The 21149-nt window shown below is 38.1% G+C and overlaps 2 protein-coding genes across 2 annotated transcripts in view; one reads left to right on the forward strand and one right to left on the reverse strand.

The window, feature by feature from the left end:
• The window catches only part of ipmkb (inositol polyphosphate multikinase b), a 28297-nt gene extending 19023 nt beyond the window's left edge, over positions 1-9274 (reverse strand). Inside the window, exon 1 of the mRNA XM_062443079.1 lies at positions 8012-9274. Coding sequence (XP_062299063.1) covers positions 8012-8249 — 238 coding nt within the window. The 5' untranslated portion in view covers positions 8250-9274. The remainder of the gene's footprint in view (positions 1-8011) is intronic.
• Positions 9275-16375: 7101 nt separating this feature from the next.
• Positions 16376-20993, forward strand: ube2d1b (ubiquitin-conjugating enzyme E2D 1b). Its single transcript, XM_062442653.1, has 7 exons — positions 16376-16543; positions 18429-18492; positions 18838-18869; positions 19266-19343; positions 19517-19622; positions 19994-20087; positions 20181-20993. The coding sequence occupies exons 1-7, from the start codon at positions 16520-16522 to the stop codon at positions 20224-20226; spliced, it is 444 nt and encodes a 147-aa protein (XP_062298637.1). The 5' UTR covers positions 16376-16519; the 3' UTR covers positions 20227-20993.
• Positions 20994-21149: the final 156 nt, after the last annotated feature.

Genomic DNA, 21149 nt, shown 5'->3' on the forward strand with positions numbered 1-21149 from the left:
GCTAGTTTGTGTTCACTATAATAACCCTGCTCCAGACTGGTTAGACTCACTGACCAGTGCAGGTAAGTTCAACTGACACATAATGGAGCTTCAGACTCTTCATCACAAATAGCTACAATACTACTTCAATGTAAACACGTTACCAGATTTCACTTAGTAGAAAAACATATTTAAGTATTAAAAGGTAAAGTGCTTATCATGCAGAATTATCCTTTAGTGTTCATATTATTATTATATTATTGTTATTGATGCATTAACATAGAAGCATGTTATTGTTCTAGCTAGTTGAGGTGAACTAATTAGAACTACTTTTTATAAAGTATAAGGTATAAATCATCACACAATTCTGTGTTAGACCTTTTTAGTCAACTTCATTCCAACTTATTACACATATTTTTCAGAAGTTATGGTCAATAGGCCTCCTTTAAATTAAACTACGATTCATTTTTGAGTTGAACGAAGGCTGTCCCAAATCGACCTGGGAGGAGAACAGGAGGGTTAACAGATAAGGATGATAAAGATCCCTATAACTAACTATTTAATGGAGACCTCTAACAGAGCTTTGACATTTCTTATATGAAACATACAGGTTATTAGAGGATATCCACATCTCTTATGATATTCCTATACACTTAAAGATGTTTTATGTTTCTGTCATTTATGATTGTTGTTTTATACTCTGGTCCTGAAGAAAACATATTTCATTTCAAATGTTTTTTTATCACAACAAAACAGGTCAAGTGAATAAAGTCAAATACTAGTACCTCAAAACTGTACTTCTACAGTATACAGTGTTTGAGTAAATGTACTGACTCATTTTATGTTCCTTTTACTGGAAAAAAAGATGACAAACAATACCGAAAGAATTCTGAATCTGAATCTTATTTCCTAGTAGGTATGTGAGCTGCTGAGTTTACTAATCTTTCTGCAGCTGTTAAACTAAAAGGAAAAACTATCTTCACCTGAAAATCACCAAGAGTCAATGCTCAATGCTCAATAGAAGAATGTGTTTTCAGTAGAGCACAACATATCCATAGAATTACTGTAGGTGTGGTTTTGTGTCATGTGAATGGCTTTCACTCACTGTGAGAGCCGACCACATTTATTGGAAGCAGAGAACATAGACGAGAACCGTGAGGAGAAAACAAACAGAGCCCGAGGCAGAAAGAAGACAGGGCCGTCCTGAAAGACAACATACCTCAGTGAAATCAGTGGTCACTGCTGGCCTGAGCCTGCTGAAGAACAAAACCTCTCTCTCAGCTGTGTGACTACAACTAATGACTGGAGACTGTTCCATCAACCAAATCAACTGACAGAAACCACCAAGCAGCAAAAGTGATTCCAACACCTGATGAGTTTGTAACTTATATCAGCCACCGACGATAAATACCTGTATGTCACCTACTGTGATCTCACATTACAATAATATAGATACAATAGAACTGTGTTGAATCATTTGTCCAAATTTATAAATATCCAAATATAGAATGAAATGTTACAAAATCTGACTACATCATTTAACAGATTCCTCAAACACGTACAACAGAAGTAGACAGTGCACAGTGTCTTTCCAGTGATTCTTAATCACAGACTTATTGTAAATGCATATTTAAAGTGCATTGTGTTCTCTGACTGTACAGCCATTAGAACTTTAAAATGTATCCATATCTATCCATATATCCATATATCTGTCTTCCTGACTCAAACAAACATGTGAACTTGTGGACATCACAGGGAATTTGTGAATTTGGCTTGTCTACTTTAGTTGGACGATATATTGTCTCAGAAGTAATTGTGATAAACGATATTATTGTCATTTGAAGATCATTATACACCACTGATATAATGATAATATAATATCTTAATAATGCGAAGAGGGCGTGGGTAGGATTACAGAGTTATTTACCTTCAATTCCATGTGTCCATCTGTCCTTATGTCTCATGTCAGCTGTTGTTCTTTGAACTTTAACATCTGTACATGATTACAGAGATAGTACGTACTGTCATGCTGCTGCATCATTACTGTTATCATAGTGTATCACTAACAACACATTTTGTACTCCTCATGGATGGACTTCCTTACTGACAAGAAGAAATATTTGTTATTTGTATAACAAATAATTTGTTGAGTGTAGTTGTATGACCTTATTTATGTTGTTTTTATATGCCAGCTATGTGGTTGCTTCATTATGTGTCAAATGGAAATATACTGGAATGTCCCTTTAAAGTAGAAGTTATGAGTAAGTATAAACTCAAACAATTAGATTATGTTATTCAACTTCCTGGTCAGCTCAGCCAATCAGTGAGAAAATCATCAGCTGACTAGTCTGTCAATTGATCACACTGTGAGTGTCACTTGTGACAGACGATAACACACAGCAGCTGATCTGATGACTTTATAGTCATCAGATCAGTTATAGTTGAATCATTTTAAAGCAAATCATTATTTTATGCTGCACTCTCATATTTTAGTCTTTTAGCTTTTTCTTTCTCTATTTCTATTTTTCTGTACTTTGTTTTCTTTTTATTATAATTGGGTTTTCTTTGTTTAAAATTGTATGTTTTAATGTTTCCAATTTTAACTGTTTAATCATCTCCTGATATTTAGTTTTTATGTAAAGCACATTGAGTTGAACTTATACTTACTACATGCACATTAACTTTATATATACATGACTGTATCCAGTATGTATTGGGAGTGTCTGTGTTTATCCTACATATCCAGATACAACATAACACATGAGAACTACAATGATGGCACAGTTAAGTTCAATTCAATTATAAACAGATTAAATAGCTCTCAGTGATTTAATAGCAGCACTGCTCATCAGTGGAAGGATCATTCTAGTTTATTATAACTTAGGTTTTTACCTTGTATCTTTTCTGCTGGTTGTAACAACACTGTACCAGAGTGTAACTGATGTATCAGCAGGCTGATGCTACACAGTAGTGAAACAGGAAGCACGCTGTCTTCACATGCTCAATAAAGATACTTTCATATATACAAGGTTTCAGTCCAAGAGCTTCTTCAGGTATAACTACACTGTAAAAAAGTCCTGCTCATTATATATGTGTGTTACCATTCTTTAAAGGGATCCTTATCAGATGTTATTTGTTCATGTAAAATCAAATGTTACTAGTACTGGTACTCCAGCTCATATTCAAACCACAGACAACCATCCTTTCAGAGTCTAATGCAGAACTGACTGTGGCAAGTATATAACAACTATTGTAGCTCCAGGTGTAACAGTTGGAATCGTGCCCCACCTTCAACATGGAGAACATGAAGCAGCTGACAGGTCGGACTTTCACCTTTGCTTTTCTGTCTTGCATCAGACACTGTAACTACATTATAATCTAAGCTCAGACGGACGAGCACTGCTCCTATGGAAACAAGACTGGTTTGCATGAAAAGATTCAGGTGGTGGACAGTGTTGACTGAGTTTCATAACCAGTGAGCCCTAACTCATTGGTTACACCCAATGTGATATTTTTATCTGGAAACATTTGTTATCTACTACAAGGCTGGTGACTATGATTAAATATTATATATATATATTGATTAAAATAATCAAATAGCCTTTCAAGTTGAGTATAAGCACGCACAAGCGCACACACGCACACACACACACACCTTAGATTTAAAATATAGTAGAGGGGTCTGTAATAGGTTAGCTAGATATCTGTGGGTTTAACTCAGGTTTCCTGGAATCATGAAGTTGGTTCACTATTAACTGGGGTAGATCACCATGGTAACCTATGCTGTGACCAATCAGCTCCAGAGTAAATCAAAGCATTAGATCAAAACATGGTAGCTGATCAGATCAGTGCAGGTAGAAAATGTAGACACTGGAACCTTTTATTATTTTATTATGAAGTCAGTACACACTGTTAATTATCTCAGCAATTAAATCCAACACTTGAGCTTCAGTCAGGGACCAGGGATCCGTCTCACAAAAGCAATTAGTGTGCACTGCTTCCACACTGATGGCCAACGGTGCCCGCATCCCTTTCCACTATAATGACTGTCTAAATGTATCCAGCATTTCGTTAAGGTTTAGATTACTTAAATGAGAGCAAAGAACACTGCTCATGTGAGTATGCACACAGTAACTGTTGCAGGCAGTGTGCACATGCCTACACAGTAGATGGAGTGTGGATTTCCACAGTGAGCATGCTAGAACTTCTGGTACTCATGATGCATGTGATAAGCATGTAGTTAAGAACCCTGCCCCTTTTCGTAATAGCTGGAAAAACAAGTTAGCCGAATGAGCCGATTGATAACCAGCTGTGTGACACTAGTTATCTAGGATCACCAGTGTTGAGCTGTTTGAAGCCAACAGCTCACAGCCAAAAAGTTTGACTAAAATTCACAAAGTACATTATTAGAGCAGTAAAGTGTAATCATTCACTAATAGGATTGAATGCATGGAGAAAATCCATCTAACACGAACAAACAGTAACAGTCAAAGCAGGCCGTCTACCTCCAGTAAAAATAAGTGTAAAACACATTTTTATCTGACCTGACCTGAATCACAAGATGCCTCATTTAAAGAAAACGCAGTACATGTTTTTAATTAGCCAAGATGATGAAATAATGATGGCTTTTGTTTCTTTTCAGACTCAAACAATAAGACAAGAACAGATGTAATCCAGCCATGGTTGTAGAAATTAAAAGTAGCACTTGGACACTACTCTCCAGAACACCATGCTGTGTCTGAAGTGTGACCCTGGCCACAGCCTGCAGTGGGCCACACATATACCTGCTTATTAACACTGACCACGACACAGGGCACAGTGTGGCGTAGCAGCATCTTGAGCACATAATGAATGGAGATTATAGCTGCATTTCTTTCATTCCCAACAGGATTCCTGACAGGTTTAAATGCCTAAAGTTAAACTCTTATTTCATCACAGCAGCTCAGAGTAACATGTGGCAACTTGTGATGATAACTGAAACTCTGTATCACATAGTTTCAGAGTAGTTTGTTTATCATGAGTCAGATAAAAAGACAAACATGTTGAGAATGCCAAATGTATTAAAAAGACATTATGAGCATTCACACAAGTATTTATCTTAGTCTTACTTTGAATATGATTTCAGTTTCCACTGCTTCTTATCTAATCTAGATGTGTGATTACATTGTGTATATTTGACCTCTGTAAATAGCTAATTTCTCCACAGGTATCAGAGTTTCATTGTGTGTTATTACTCACAACTCTGCCTCTTTCACATGACTGTGTTCAGAGCTGGACTGGAAAACCCAGAGTTAACACAACCAGCTGATAACCCGCTTCATGATGCTGGATTACAGAAATTAGGCTCAGTGCAGCCATGCAGCTCAAAGAGAGCCAGACTAAGCTGAACTGGTCTTAAGGTCTCTGTAAACCCCAGGCTGCAAAGGGTAATGGATATATCCACCATGATGTCACCCACTGGTTTGTGGACTTGCATTTTGAAGCCTCGAGTTAGGCATTTTGACTGTGGCCATCTTGGATTTTTGGAGCCAGAATTGACCATATTTGGATGAGAGGGTGGAGCTGACCGAGCTAGCAGCTAATAGGGCTGTTTCCACGGCAGGAACTTCAGGGTAATTTTATGGGGCTGTGACTGTTGTCCTGGAACTTTTACAGGGGCAAAACAGGTACCCTGACTTGGTGCTGATTAAGTATTCTCAAAGCGGGATGTGACGTCAACAGAAAGCGACAAAATAAGCGCCATATGTGACAATTAAAACTGTTTCTTCACCTCCAGAGTCCTTTGGGTCCTATCAAGGTCCTACTCTGCAATGGAGACACAACGGCTGAGAGGACAGAGTGAGAAGACGTTCCTGTAGAGTTCCCACCTCCTAAATTTTACCCAGAACTTAACTTAATGGAAACGGGACTATTGTTACCTCGGTGCATTTACAGTCTATAGTTACAAAGACAAAATGTAATTACCAGAAAAAGTGAACATCCGACTCATAATGTCTTAGATCTTTCTGCAAAACTAAACGCTAAACACTTTTATAGGCGATCAAAACATTATAATTAACTTTAATGAATTGAAAACACATTAAACCATGACGGCTATTCTAATCTAGGGTTATGCTGTCACCAACTTGTTAATAAAAAGATAGCCGTGCCCTACAGCATACCCTACTTTATATTACCCTAAGTGGGACCAAAATGTACAAAATGAACATCATGCTGAATTCAAGAACACTTGAAACTCGCCATATACTCATTTGAAAAAAGTTTACTGATATAATAAATCAAGTGAGAATTAGGCTCATTTTCTCATAGACTTTTATAAAATCAGACTTTTGTTTGCCACCGGTGGAGTCACACCCTGCTGGCAATTAGAAAGACTGCAGGTTTAAAGCACTTTTCCCAATGGCTTCACTTTTCAGAGTTGCTTGGTGTAAACAGGGGGGGGGGGCAGGATCATTTTCAGGGAACGGCAATACAAGCTAAACAGGATTCCAGAGCTTGTTCAACAGCTGTCATCTTTGCGAAGGTTACTGCTGGCTGAATCTCAATACTGTGTCAATACTACTTTTACCAACCTGTCAACCTGAACTTATGTGACTTGTGTTAATGATTAGTTACTACCAGGGAGAAACTATGATAAGATCATTCCAATACTGTAAGGCTTCTTTCTACTCTCATTTGGGAGTGGACCAACATGTTCATCACACACTCACAGAAACAGCCTTCATGAGCACTTTGGGGGATTCAGTATCTTGCCCAAGGACTCTTCCACATGAGGACTGGAGGAAGCGAGATCAAACCACCAGTCTTCTGATTAGTGGATGACTTGCTTTACCTCCTGAGACACAGCCAACTACAGTAAACTGTCATTTTTGAATTCATGCTTTCACACCACAAATGAATCACAGCAGAGTTTGGAGACTCAAGAGTTTTCACACATACCTGGATTTTTGTTCTAACCACACTGCAAAAGACGTTATCGCCAACCATGGAGCCATAAAATGATGATGGATACTGCCATCATGTTTGTTAATAAGTTTTTAATAGTTATGTTATGTAATGTTTGTAGCCTATACAACAAGCATGTTTAACCTGAACTCTGGAGTTGGGTTCCCTTTGTTCACCACGATGAAGACTTACATGTTCTGTGACTGATGTAATCTGGATTTATAGTTGTGGTAACACAGTGAACACAGACGCAAAGAAAGTAACACACACAATAGAAAACAATGCATATACTACAGAGGAGGCTAAAGAAGGTAACACCTTAGCGACAGCATTTTTGTGGAGGGCCAGTTTTGTCCTGGCTGATGAAGAGGCGACAGTTAATGCCACAACGCCGCCCTGCCTGTCCAAAACAGAGATGTTGCAGTTGGTTGCGGTTCATCAAGGCAGCTGACTGACCAGCAATGACTCATCCATCTGAGACTGCACTGTAACTTTATCATGCAATCAAATCAGCTCAACACTTCACCTGATAACACAGAATGGTGGCTTTGATGATGTCAGAGTGTACAATGTGTGTAAGTGTGAGCGCGTGTCAGAGAAGACTGCAGAAAGACCATGAAGCAGGTGCATGAAACCTACATCATGTGCAAGCTCCCTCATTTATGGAAAAAAAATCATTCTTTCAAACAGCAAACACATGTGGTAGAGAAACAGCACAGAAATGTTCTAAAAGTGATACTTTGTCATCTACAGTTTGGTTCAGGATGCATCATACAGTAGAGCTTACTAATAACCAAATTTCATATTTCACTTTTAGGTGATCTTCCTACAACCTTTTCCAATCATACACAAGGGTGGCCGGAACAAGCAGTGTGTTAAAGTAAAGCTTGTGTGCTTAGATTGATAAGAAACTGAATTTTCCACTGAACCCAAACAAACTATTTGCAGTGTCCTCAGTCACATGTAGGTATGGTAAGCAAGGGCACAGTCAGCTGTCAGCTTTTAATAAGGTTTTAAATAAAGGAGGTCATGTTTCAGGAGTTCTAATGGCAGCTTCTGTCATAAAAGTCTTGTCAAGTTTACTCACCCACTTTATCCACTCCATACTTGTGACCCGCCACCTGATGCGACAGCGGGACGCAGCCGTTCAGGTGAGCCTGGATCTGTGGTACCTGAGGCCGCTGGCCACTCTTCTCTTTAGCGGGGTGTCCGCCGGAGAGCCTAGGGGTCAAGCTGACCCCAACAGCGGCAGAGCTGGGGGTCAGTTCCAGTCTGCCGAGACCTAGTGAGGACTCCATCATCACTTGATGCTGAGTTGTTGACATTGTTTTTAATTAAAAGGGGGAAAAACGCACAAAGTCTTTGTCCAAGAAAAAAATAAAATAAAAAAGTAAATGACGTGAAGGTATCGATTCACATACTGTTATTACGTAAGAATAGAATGCAGCCCCGCACACAAATTCAACAAAGTGTTTGGGCGTGAGGTTGAGAAGCCTTCATGGAAATGATCCAACCCAGATGAAAGCAGCACAGCAGCCTCGCTAGTGTTCGCTGTTTTCCACTCCAGACAACCAGCACACTGACGGACAGCCACACTGTCGTATCCCCCGCTGTGTCCGGTGGTGAAGCAGGGCTCCAGAAGTAGCGCTAATTCAATGATTTTCATATCTTGAACAGCAGCATAAATACATCCTGGCCACATCCCACTTCCTACCACTGTCAAAACCAGCACCGCATAGCCCTATTTCCGTTCACATTCCAAAATAAAACCAACAGAGCCGTGTAGATAATGCAGCGTACCACCGTAATGCTAATGACTGAGAATGTTGTTGCTAGTATTATCTCAGGTGTGTTTTTTTTCCAAGAGTTACTAATAATGCGACCTAACATTTGTTTATTTAAACTCAAAACTTATATATTTGGCGTCTTTACTGTGAAAGGACATCACCCAATCTTCCGGTGTTATCTTGGCTCACTTCACCTAGCTTGACGTAGCTCCACTTCCTCGCTTCAGAGGAGTAAATAGTCTTGTCTGTCAGTAATGTTGATGTTACGACACAGTCAGGACAGATATCCAGTCACAGTCAGCACATGTAGATGCAGGCGGGGTGAGCAGAGGCAGTTAAATACCCAATTTGCATACAGAAGCTGGTCAGTCCAGGTTTGGCTTGCTAACTTCTCGATACTGTCTCTTTAGTTGCTAAACAAGCTCTTCTTCTTCGCGTCACAATATCGCAGAGCAGCGGGACAGCACGCACGCTGCACAGCCGGGACCTGTCCACTGACGACGGGCACAAAACACACATACTGTCGTCCTTAAATCCATGATATTAAAAGAGGTCGGTGGAAACCTCCCCTCCTCAGCCATAGATATCCAGGTCAGTGTAGGCGGCTGCTTCTCTACGTAACCAACAGCGCACAAAGCCTCCCACACGTTTGCGACACTTGCCATCACTGTCGCAAAACACACCATTTCAAACACTTTTCAGCACTCTTTGCATAGGAGTTGGTTTGCAGCTGGTGTAACGTGCAGAAGTCACGAGCCAGTGCGCGTGTATGTGTCGGAAAAAATGAACATAGATGTAATGTGTCCTCAGTTACCTTCACATTTCACTTCAGTATTTCCATTCCATTCATGTGTAATCAATCAGGGGTGTCAATTTCATTTTAGTTCAGGGGCCACATGCAGCCCAATTTGATCTCAAGGGGCCTGGAGGAGTAAAACCATCCCATAATAACCTATAAATAATATTATGACATACATACTATAACTTGACTATAATAAACCATCTACACTGGTAAGAGATACTGATAAAATGTGTCCAAGTGCACCAAGGAATAATGTCCTTCACATCTGAATCATGGTAAAAGTAAATGATCTCAAGTTGGACATCCACAGGCAGATCAGAAGCTTTGACTGTAAATGGCGAGTGAAAATAAGACTAGTGGTGTGTTTTACTGAAAAAATGGAATTACTTTTCTGTAATTTTCATACTTTGTAAAGTTATCCAGTGGGCCGGATAGGACCCCTTGGTGGACTGGTTTTTGCCCATGGGCCGTATGTTTGACACCCCTGACTTAATGATCAAATTAAAGATAACATTACAAGACACAAAGGAAAAGAACTGAAGAACAACATGACAATTTACACAAACATGGTGAAGTAGGACCACACACTTGTTTCATCAGCGTCTTGAATAAAACAGCACTGTGCTGAGTCAAAGGACAACACTGTGACTTACCTTCATCAACGGCCAAACAAGAATACTGGGCTGAAAACTACTATTTATTGTTTATATTTCCAAACATTACAGGGAATCCTATAGGATAATAACATCATTTGGTCATCATGTTTTTTTGCTTTACACAATATACAAAGATGTAAAAATATTACATATTACATATATAAAATGTGAAGCAAATAGGTAGGTATTAGTTGGTATTAGTATTACTATTATTATTTGCTTCATATTTTATATTTCACTTGTTATACTAGGCCTATACCTGTTTTTTATGTTTTTGTAAATTGTGTAAATGCAGGTGACACAGGTGAATATTAGTTAGTAACTAACAGTGCAAAGGATCCTGAGCATGGACATGTGTGGGATGTAGCCTTTTTTGGGCTTTTCTGGATCTTCTCAAACAAGAAACTTTTCTTATGGTAGACATTTTGACGTAACAGCATCAAAGGTCATAGATGTAATTATATTGCATTGTATCCTAATCTCTGAGTCAGCATACAAGGGGCCTTTTCACAGCAGATTTCTCAACTGACAGGATATGCACAGGTATGACGTGTCAAAAGTATACCTGTGTTTAACAAGTTAAAATGGTCTGTGGTAGACTGAGCAGAGAATGGGAGCCAATCCACAGAAGCCCAGATGTATGATAGAAAGCACTGAATGGTTTAGGGTCAAAATACATTTTCTATCTTCTGCTACATTATGAAGCATCCAGACCTGTCAGGTGATCTGGAACAGGTCTGCTTTCTGTCCACAGAGTCCAAACTAAACATGGAGAAGCACTGTTCAGTTTTTCTGCTCCATGAAGAAACTCCCAGAAAACTCTCACTTCTTTTAAACACTGCTGAACACTTCTCTGTTTGCTGCTGCCTTTTTGATTGATATCTCACACTGCACTGTAACATTTTATTCTCCTGTTTTATCTCTTATTCTATTTTAGCTCATTTTTCTTTCCAATTTAATACTTTTTAACTGAATTTAAATATCTTTTTTTGTATTCGCTTGTGTGTGCCTTTTTATATTGCTTGTACATTCAGTGTTGATGCCTTTTAGGTTTTATGTAAAGCACTTGTTGAAATGTGCTATACAAATATAATTGCCTTGCCTTGAGATGAGATATTTTGCTGAGTGGTGGCTCAGCAGCCTTTTAGGAAAGATGTATCTCAGCAGGCAACGGGACCAATATGAGCAGTAAGTGCAGGAAGCTTGTTGGTTGGTGGAAGTCGTAGCAATTGACTGAGCAGTGTGGCTCTAGAAGGCACCGGATCATCAATGGGATATTGGGCCTCAAATGGCAGTGGAATCCCAAAAGGGATTTTGGGCCGGGATCCTAATGAACAATGGGTCCCCTGAAAAGATAGTGCTGATGCGGAGTTTTTGTTTTCATCCACACTGAAATTTGACAACTTTGTTCCCCACACAGAAGGCCCTTTATGTCTATAGAATAGTGCCTTTGTATATAAACTGATACTGTATGCTCACTTCCCAATCTATAATATTCGCTTAAAGACAACTGCCTCTAGTTTCACATCACCACATGCTGGCCAAGTTCGCTGGAAAAAGAAAAGAAAATATTGAACCTCAACACAGAACTTTACCTGTCAAAGTTCATTTTAGCAGTGAGATCCATGCGCCTTCATGCAAATTAATATTTACCTTCATCCGCTGAGGAGGAAAATATCTCCACTACGCCATCTCACTATCTAATTTTATGAAGTAGCTTATTAACCTAGTTTAGTTCCATGTGCATAAAAATGTATTGATTATGCCAAATGTATTTCTTGAAGTCATCAGGAGGTGTTATATTATTCAGCAGCACTGCAGGAAAATTTAAAAACAATAAGTTGAGACATTAAAATTGAAATCCCGAGCATTAGTTCACCTTTTTATTTCCGGCCCTGTGTAATCTTTATATCTACAGCAACTTATAACAAACCTGAGTCTACTGGGATCTACTACTACTTAGTATACTGTATTTGGATTCTACATGTATTTCCTAACACATTAGAATATCTTATTTTCTTCTTCTTCTTATCTTATTTTTAGTTCATGATACAGTAACCTTATATGTGTGGCCTTTTCACATTATGGGCAAAGTCTAGGTGAAATACAATATAGTAACACCCCCAAGGCCAGATCTACAAAACGGGGCCCTTGAGCAGAAAGGGGCCCTTAATGATGGGACAAAATGTGTGCACTTTTAAAAAAAAAAAGAAAAAAAAAAGAAAAGTTTTACCTTGACCTATTCTCTTGATGTTAAAAATGATGGTCACTGTCTGAAACCTAGTATGTCCAAAACTAAATATATGAGTTAAATGAGAGTTAAAATATGAGAGTTCCACTTGACAGCAGCGTTATCCAATCACAATAAAATAAAAGTTGTTCGGGGGATATGAGTTTCAGTGTGTGCCAATGCAAAAGGGAAAACAAACCACGCTGTATTGGTTTACAATGAAATTGGATACCAAGCTGCTCTAATGTAACCACCAACAAAGTTTCTTAAATAGGTCTTATGCGTCACTCTCCTTCCTATATTGGAATTCTATTTTGTGAGGTAAAATAAATGTATTACCAGTTACCTGTACATGAACACAATCTGTAGGTTACAGGGCTTATATATCCTCAGCTGTCTGTCTCTGCTTTTTCATGCTTTAACTTAATTATGCTGTGATGCATGATGCTATAATTATAAATCACTAGAAACAACAACCTGCTCTTACATTACAACCATCAGTGATATAATAATTAATAGTAGGATTTTGGAGTTTTTACAACATTACTCTGAAATTCTTTTTTGTATAGCTGCTTAGTAACAAACTCAGCCAACCAGCTAAATGCATGTGAAACATATTTGGTGATCCTGAAAAATCTTTCATCCTGAGATATACAACCTCCTTTTCCTTATTTCCCATACTTCCCTAATTGAACTGACAATTACACTTATCTGTTGGAAAGTTCATGCTTATCACTCTAATTGGGCCAAAGTTCCATAAACACAGATACTGGGATCAGTAAACAGACTGATTCCAGTGACATGAAGTTCTGTCTAGTCTGATTTGTTCATAACAACATGATGAATGTTTATGCTGTAGGCTTGTAGGCTTGTAGGACTGCCTTACATAATGTACAAATGACAGTATTGCTGTTCTAACTTTTCACATTATTTCTGTCTCTATTATAAAAGTCAGAGCTGGAGGTCTAAACTTTAAAATGATATATTCATATTTTCATTATCAATATAGGTTCAGTTCACTTGCTATGATGTTTTCATAGTCTGTCAAACATACTCAAGATGGGCATTCCATGTCTGAGACAATAGCAGAGAACAATGGAACAGAATGCAGTCATAAAAGTGAACAACCAATGAAAATATTTGAAGAAGCAGACAGCATATCTACACACAAAAAACAAAGTCCTGTCATAAGAGACAACTGTTATACTGTATGAAGAAACTCAATACAAATATTGTAACATATCAAAATTTAAGTAGCAAGTCAAGTATGTAAGTGTAAGGGGATCTGAGATCTCATATATCATTAGAAGTCACTGATGAATTGAGTTTATAGTCCATCAAGCACTTCATTTTACTACTGTGTTGTAACATTATGTTAACTTTGTACAGGGTTAAAGCATAATTCTACTAATTTTACATGTAAGTCAATTGACTAATGACAGATAGTCCTCATCCAGCTTGTGAAACAGTAGTAGTGCACACAGTATTATGTCCTTTGGATGACTTTCAACAAATCAGGTATAGCTACAGTCCTGATAATGTCCTCTCAGTTTAGACTTGTAGACTACAAATTTGTAGCGAAGAACCTGCTTTACAAACCAGTGCAGAGGGTGTACGTATTTACCTGACAGGAAGAGACTAACAAAAGATGCTTTGGTTTTGCATCGTGTTCAGAACAACATTAGCACAACTTTTTAAAAAAAACCCTTGTGTTATTTGTTTCAATGAGATCATAGTGTCCACACAGTGTGGGTGCCAACTGGCAGAGAACCTGCAACAAACACACTGTCGACTGACAACAAAAGTGAACCTGGCTCAACTTTCTCTCCACCAAGGTGTCGCATTGACCAATCAGATGCAAATACTCATTCTGGGAAATGATTCTGTAACGTTTACCTTGTGCTAAAAAGAAGGAGGATGAAATGTAGCTCTGGTAACTTTGCAGAGGTTTAAAATTGTGTCTAGTAGTTAAACAAACCACTGTGCAGTGTTTTGGTGTCTGATAAGCCTTTAAACTCATGGATGCATAACTCAAACTGGCCCTCCTGGATATTCAATAATAATAATATTACCGGGTTCGATTCCCGGCTCCTCCAGTTCACATGTGTTTTTGGGCAAGATACTTAACCCCAAATTTCTCCCGATGGCTGCACCACCTGTGTATGAATGTGCATGAACATGTGAATGTGACATGTAGTGTAAAAGCGCTTTGAGTGGTCAAAAGACTAGAAAAGTGCAATATAAGTACAGTACATTTACCATTTAATTTGTGCTACATTTTTCATTCATAGTGAAACTCAAAGTGCTACAGTATTAATAACATAGACCACACAACATGGTGCCCAGCACCCCATGGTGCAGGGCCCAGAGGAGCAAGCTTCTGGCAGATTTGAGGATACGGGTGGAGGTTTGTGGTATTATCAGTTCCTGTAATTAGGGAGGTGCATGTCCTTTGATACATTTGTATGTGAGTAGCAGACATTTTTAAACAATCCTGAAAGAGACAGGAGCAGTGCTATGAAAACAGAATTGGTGTTATATGTTTGTGTTTGCACTCTCATCAGGATCCTGACAGCTGTGTTCTGAATGTGATGGAGCTTCTGGATGCAGCTTCCAGGGATCCCTGTGAAGAGCTCATTTCAGTAGTCCAGTCCTGAAGCGATAAAGACATGGACAAGTTTCTTTGCATCTGGCAGGGTTAGGATCATTATCATCTGGTTTTTCTGGAGTTTTCAAACATATCACACAATCTTTGCTAGCAGAAAGAGTTTGCTCAGTTGTCATACTCAGTAGAAAGTATGAAACTTCAATCATAGCCATGGTTGGATTAACCTGTTAGTGGGCTCTTTTCAAAAGTGGTCTTTGAATTTGGATGTAGGCTAAATGTTCTTCTTTAATTGACTCCTGGTTGATGACCTCTGAACCCTTCCCAGTCAATGCTGTTTCCTTGATGGTGAAAAGCTCTTAAACAGATCTTGAGTTAAGATTATATAATCAAACTACCAACATTCTCATTCAACTTTTTTCTAGCATTACAAACACTTGTAGTACAGTTGTAGCCCTTCACTTTAATAGCATTTGTTTTTGAAATCTTTTTTGTCTGGAACACTTCTTGGTCCTAATGCTGGTGAGTTTGACTAATTCTCTCTTTTTTTGGAAACAATTTTAATCTGTGTGAACAGCACCACCTGTTGAGAGAGAGGCACAATTGCAGTAGTATAGACAGTCCCAGTGTTTCTAGAGTTTTAGCTCCTCGTGTACACTTTGTTATGCATTCTGTATTTTTTCTGCCATTATTATGTGTGAACATTGAGTTTTCCTCTTATGGTCAAAGTTGCATTCTCTTTGTAGAGCTAATCAATGCAAATTTAATCTGCAATCAACCTGTGATTTGCAGCAGTGATACTGTAATGTCAAGAGTCACAGAATATCATCATATTGTAAAAAAACAACAAAAAAACTGCAACTATTGGATGCTTGGAAAATACCAAGAATCAAAAACAAAGTGGCACGTCATAGTCTGTATGTGGTAGGCTATATGTAGTCATTTAATGCTGCATTCAAGTCATTTGGGAAAAACAGATTTCAGCTGGTGTATAATGTCATCAACATCAAGTCTAATCTGTTAAAAAAAATGGCATGTAACATAGCAGCTTAAGAAGTTTTACTAAAACAGGCCTGTATGGAGTGCACAATAAGTTAGTAAACGTGTGGATATTCATATGATAATATATGATAACAAATCACAGTGGATAATTTCTCAATCTTTAAACCAATAGCTATAATAAATGAACGTTATGCTGTATTTTTAGAGAATGAGACACATCTCATATACCTAACCTGTATGTTAAATGTTTATAAAAGATGATCATTTGAAACCAGAATAAACTTTCAAACGAATCACGAACAGAGCTATTGGAACTACGTTTCCCATGATCCCTTTCGGAGGAGCGACCGTAAACAGAAGAAAGCGGAAACAAAAGAGGTTTTATAAAAACACAAACACTTCCCCGGCTGTCGAAGTACTCAGGGAATAAACTCCAGCCATTGACCTCTCCAGCAATAAGGTGAAATAAAGAGCAAACTGAGGTGAGCTGAGGAGCGAACAGCATCAGTCGACATGGCTTTGAAAAGAATACAGAAGGTAAGTTTGACTAGCTAGCGAGGGCTAACAGCTAATGGAAGCTAACTGGCCCAGCAGAGGCTAACGTTGGAGTTTATATCCACTAAATATTTATTAACAACGCGTCCAGTGCTATCCCGGCGTTAAAACAACTTTTGCCGAACTTTGTAACGTCTCTGGAAATAAATAGTTTGTTGACACCACCCAGAGCAGACACGACAGCAAGTGACAACTCCAAAGTTTGGTGTTAGCTCGCTAACACATAGCGCAGGTAGCTTAGTAACTACAGTGTGTTGCTTCTCTCTAACGTGTCAGATTAAACAATAACAGCCGTGTTCTACCTGTGCTTGTAGTATTGCAGTAACCAAGAAAGTCACTTCACAACACACTGGTCAATGCTTGTGTATTGTTATTATAGCTCTGTCAGGGCTGTCACAGCTAATGGCTTTAATAGAATACATGATAAAAATCAAAGTGTAGACATTATGAACGACCACAGCTCCTCATCATGTTCACACTTTGTATTAGCAAGAAGGAAATAGAATAATATGATGTGATTTAGCTCATCTGTATGAACTCTATGACAGCCAGTGTTTGCTGTTTTAGATGGCTGGCTCTTCCTCTCTCTCCTGCCACTCCTTTCCATCCAGGAAACCTGCGGGAAGAGAGGGGAGGATCTGGGAAGTGGAGGCCTCTCGGGATTAGTTATTTGCTATTGAAACATAAAAGATACATGTGCAGCTAATGAGTGCAGTGGGAGGGTGAAAAGTGATGACACTTAACCAGGATATTGTATCCACCACACCCAAATCAATGTGCACTCATAACTGAAGCTGCCAGTGTTTAACTGCTGACTTTATAAATGAACATGAACCATTAAATAAATGATTATAGTTTACATTTATAACCTGCAATACAATAACCTGCTTGTGTCTTCATGCTTTGTAAATGTTGAGGTGATTCAACCATAATTGGGAAAATACATTAAAGAAGTAGCATACTATCACTGCTACCATCCATTTCATTCCGATCATTTCTATTCAAACCTATATTTATTACTTCTAATGTTCTAATGTCTTCTGTGGCTCTGGAGCAGTGTTTCCTAGTTTGATAAAACAACAACTATAATACTACTACTAATAATAATAAAGTGTATTACTTAATTCTATTACAACACTGAGGTTGATCAAAGAAATAAAATATATTATAGAGATGGAACAACGTGATAAAATCAAATAAAAACAATGGAATAAATCCCAAGCAAAAACGGATAAAAACAAACATGTGCACATATGAATACACACGTACATAGATACATTGCACTACAAGTTAGAGGTGGGGTGTTTGGAAGGAGTCTGTGTTCACCAGGCAGGCAGAGTCTGAGCAACACAAGTTATTGCATCATGGGAAATGTAGGAGTCAGTGTTTTTGCTGCTTGACACACTCTAGAGATGAAAAGTCGGGATATCATCAGTTTTGGCTCACAAGTCCTCCAACTTTAAGGAGGTGGATTACTAACATATTTAGTGGAATATTCCTTTAACATAAATACTGTGCAGGTACTTTAAATCTATACAGCACAACAAAAACAAAATGATGTTGTTATGGCAGCAGTTACATCAGTGAGAGAAGGTAGTGACATAAAACTAAAACTAACGATAACTCCATCCACTGAGGAAGACCATGAAATGCAGTTGAAAGCTACTTAGTGGAACTTAAGTGGAGATGTGCGTTAGCTTTGGAGAAAACAGGAAATTACATTTTAACTTTATCAGTCAACATCAGAAAAACAAACATCCATGTAGTATATAAAGTTAGATTTAAATGGAGTAAGATAAGAGTGTTATTCTTCATCAGCAGCTGTTGGTTCAATAACTCATTTCAGTATCTGTGCTGTGTTGAGTAGGAGCTGCAAGACCTGCAGAGAGACCCTCCTGCACAGTGTTCTGCTGGACCAGTGGGTGATGACTGTGAGTACACACACACACACACAAACACACACACACACACACACACACACACACACACACACACACACACACACACACACACACACACACACACACACACACACACACACACACACACAAAGTATATGCAAGATTCCAGTGCAGGGTGTTACACATACAGTTCATATTGGAATATACTGTGTACTAAGTGGAGAGTCAATAATGAAACATTTGAAAGATGAAGTGTATATCTTGACAACGTTTCCCTCATGAAGTCAGAACATATAGACAGCTAATCAGTGAGTGATTGATGATGGCTGATGAACATTATCTGTGACTGTCTTCTGTCTCTTCTTCTGTATCTAGTGTTTCACTGGCAGGCCACCATCATGGGTCCGGTGAGTATCATGTTATCCTCTCAAATTGATGTGTGTTCTTCATTAGACAAACACTGCCAGCACCTATCAGGACTTTAATTGTTCACCAAACACTGGAGCTTTGGACTACTTTTGAGATCTCAGTGAGATCATGATAATTGTACAAAAAAAGGAAAGAATTAAACGTTTTCCTATTTCTATCTGAAACCAGTTCTGGTTTTAATGTGGTTGTATTCAGTTTACAAATACTTGAGTTTCTGCACCAGTACAACACAGATTTTTCAGTACAGTACTTTGAGAAAGAAGTTATTGAATGTTAAATGTTAGCTGTACAAGAACATAGCCTCAATTAAGTTGAGTTATGATTTAGATTTAAATGAAATAAAAATGTTAAAGTCTCACATGTGTTGATGTCAGGGTGACAGTCCTTATCAAGGTGGAGTCTTCTTTCTCACTATCCACTTCCCCACTGACTACCCCTTCAAGCCACCAAAGGTAAGACAAAGCTCTGTCCTGTCACACTGTGGAATGTATCATGATGTTTAGTCAACAGTATCTAAAATGACTCAGTCTTTGTTGTGCTGTTGTTCTCTTTTACACATGTATTTAAAGTCAGATTGAATGCACAATCACAGACCTGCATGAATAACGTGTCATTGATTCTACAGGTAGCATTTACAACAAAGATTTATCACCCAAATATAAACAGCAATGGGAGTATCTGTTTGGATATTCTACGGTCACAGTGGTCTCCTGCACTAACGGTGTCTAAAGGTAACTGCAGTCTTCTCATCTCATTCTGTTTGATATGTTCTATGTATTAAAAATACACCTGCTGTTCATTGACTGTCAAGTGCACATATAATACTGTCATTTAAAGGCTCATGTGGTTCTTATTTTTATAAGAAAATGCTTAACTCACACGAGAACATTTTATTCTGAAGATCTGAAATGTGACACTGTAAATAGAAAACTGATCTGATTCATGTCTGTACATTTAAAAATCACTCTCTACATTGACTTTTTTAAAATCCAAAATTACGTAATTTTCCTACAACAAAAGTCATAATTCAGTGCTGTTGATTTAAAACATGAATATCTTTGTCTAGATGTATTCTAAAGTTGGATTTCCTCTTTATTTCCAGTTTTATTGTCCATATGTTCATTGCTTTGTGATCCAAACCCAGACGACCCCTTAGTTCCAGACATAGCACACATCTATAAGAACGACAAAGACAAGTGAGTACACACACAGGCTCTGGTGCTGCAGTAATGTTGATGGTGTGTACTCAGTAAGGATGATTAATCTCTCTCTTTATTTCCTCTCTTCAGATACAACAAACTAGCAAAAGAATGGACCCAAAAGTACGCCATGTAAAGACAAAAAATATCAAAGAAAAAAATATGCTGAGAATTTTTCTTTCCTTCCTTTTTTAAAGTCACAACACACTGTAAATGATAGTATGGAATAATTAAGTACTCATAGATAACATCCATCAAACTGTACTGTCATTAACATGATTATTAATCTGAGACCACAACATCTTCATTACTTGTTTTTTTTAAAGGGAGCAAAGGTTCTACTTTGAGCAGATGAGAGAGTTGACCTGTGCTCTGTTAAGGGACACCTTGACATTTTAGTTTTGCATGGTTTTTTTTTGTCAAGGAAATGTTATTTATGAAACCCAAACTTATTACAAACTGATCCGACATACACCAATCAGCAACAAGCCTTTCTTTTTATAGAGGAGCTGATGACAGTGCAGCAGCAAAGCAGACAAGCTGCTCCATAACTGGAAAATCCCAGATTCACTCCCTGCTGCATCCATCAGCTGCCAGCAATAAACACGCTATTCTGACACATGTCTGTACAACACAACAAAGAATACTGACATAATTCTATACTTTTAACTTTAGAACTCATGTTTATGTTGTGGGTGATGGAGGGTTTTGTTCTTTTGCATCTTGTAGCAGACGAAGTTGAATGAAACAATATACTGGTGCAGTTGCCCTGAAAATGGGAACAATTACAAATCAAGTCATGTATTACTGTGTTATTCATCTCTTAAGGTTTATTATTATTATTATAATTATTATAATTATTATTATTATTATTGTATAGTATTAAAAATCTATGGAACTATATTATTGTTTTATTCTGTTTTATTTCCATTTGAATCCTCACCATGTAAATCTGCCATTAAAAACAATGTCGTCTTTTCCCTAAGAATAGCTGTAATGTTGTTTTTTTGGTTGATTTACACAGGCACAAAGATTCAGTTTTTAATCTAGTCAAACCTG

Source organism: Scomber scombrus, chromosome 21, assembly GCF_963691925.1.
Source record: "Scomber scombrus chromosome 21, fScoSco1.1, whole genome shotgun sequence".
Taxonomy (NCBI): Eukaryota; Metazoa; Chordata; class Actinopteri; order Scombriformes; family Scombridae; genus Scomber; species Scomber scombrus.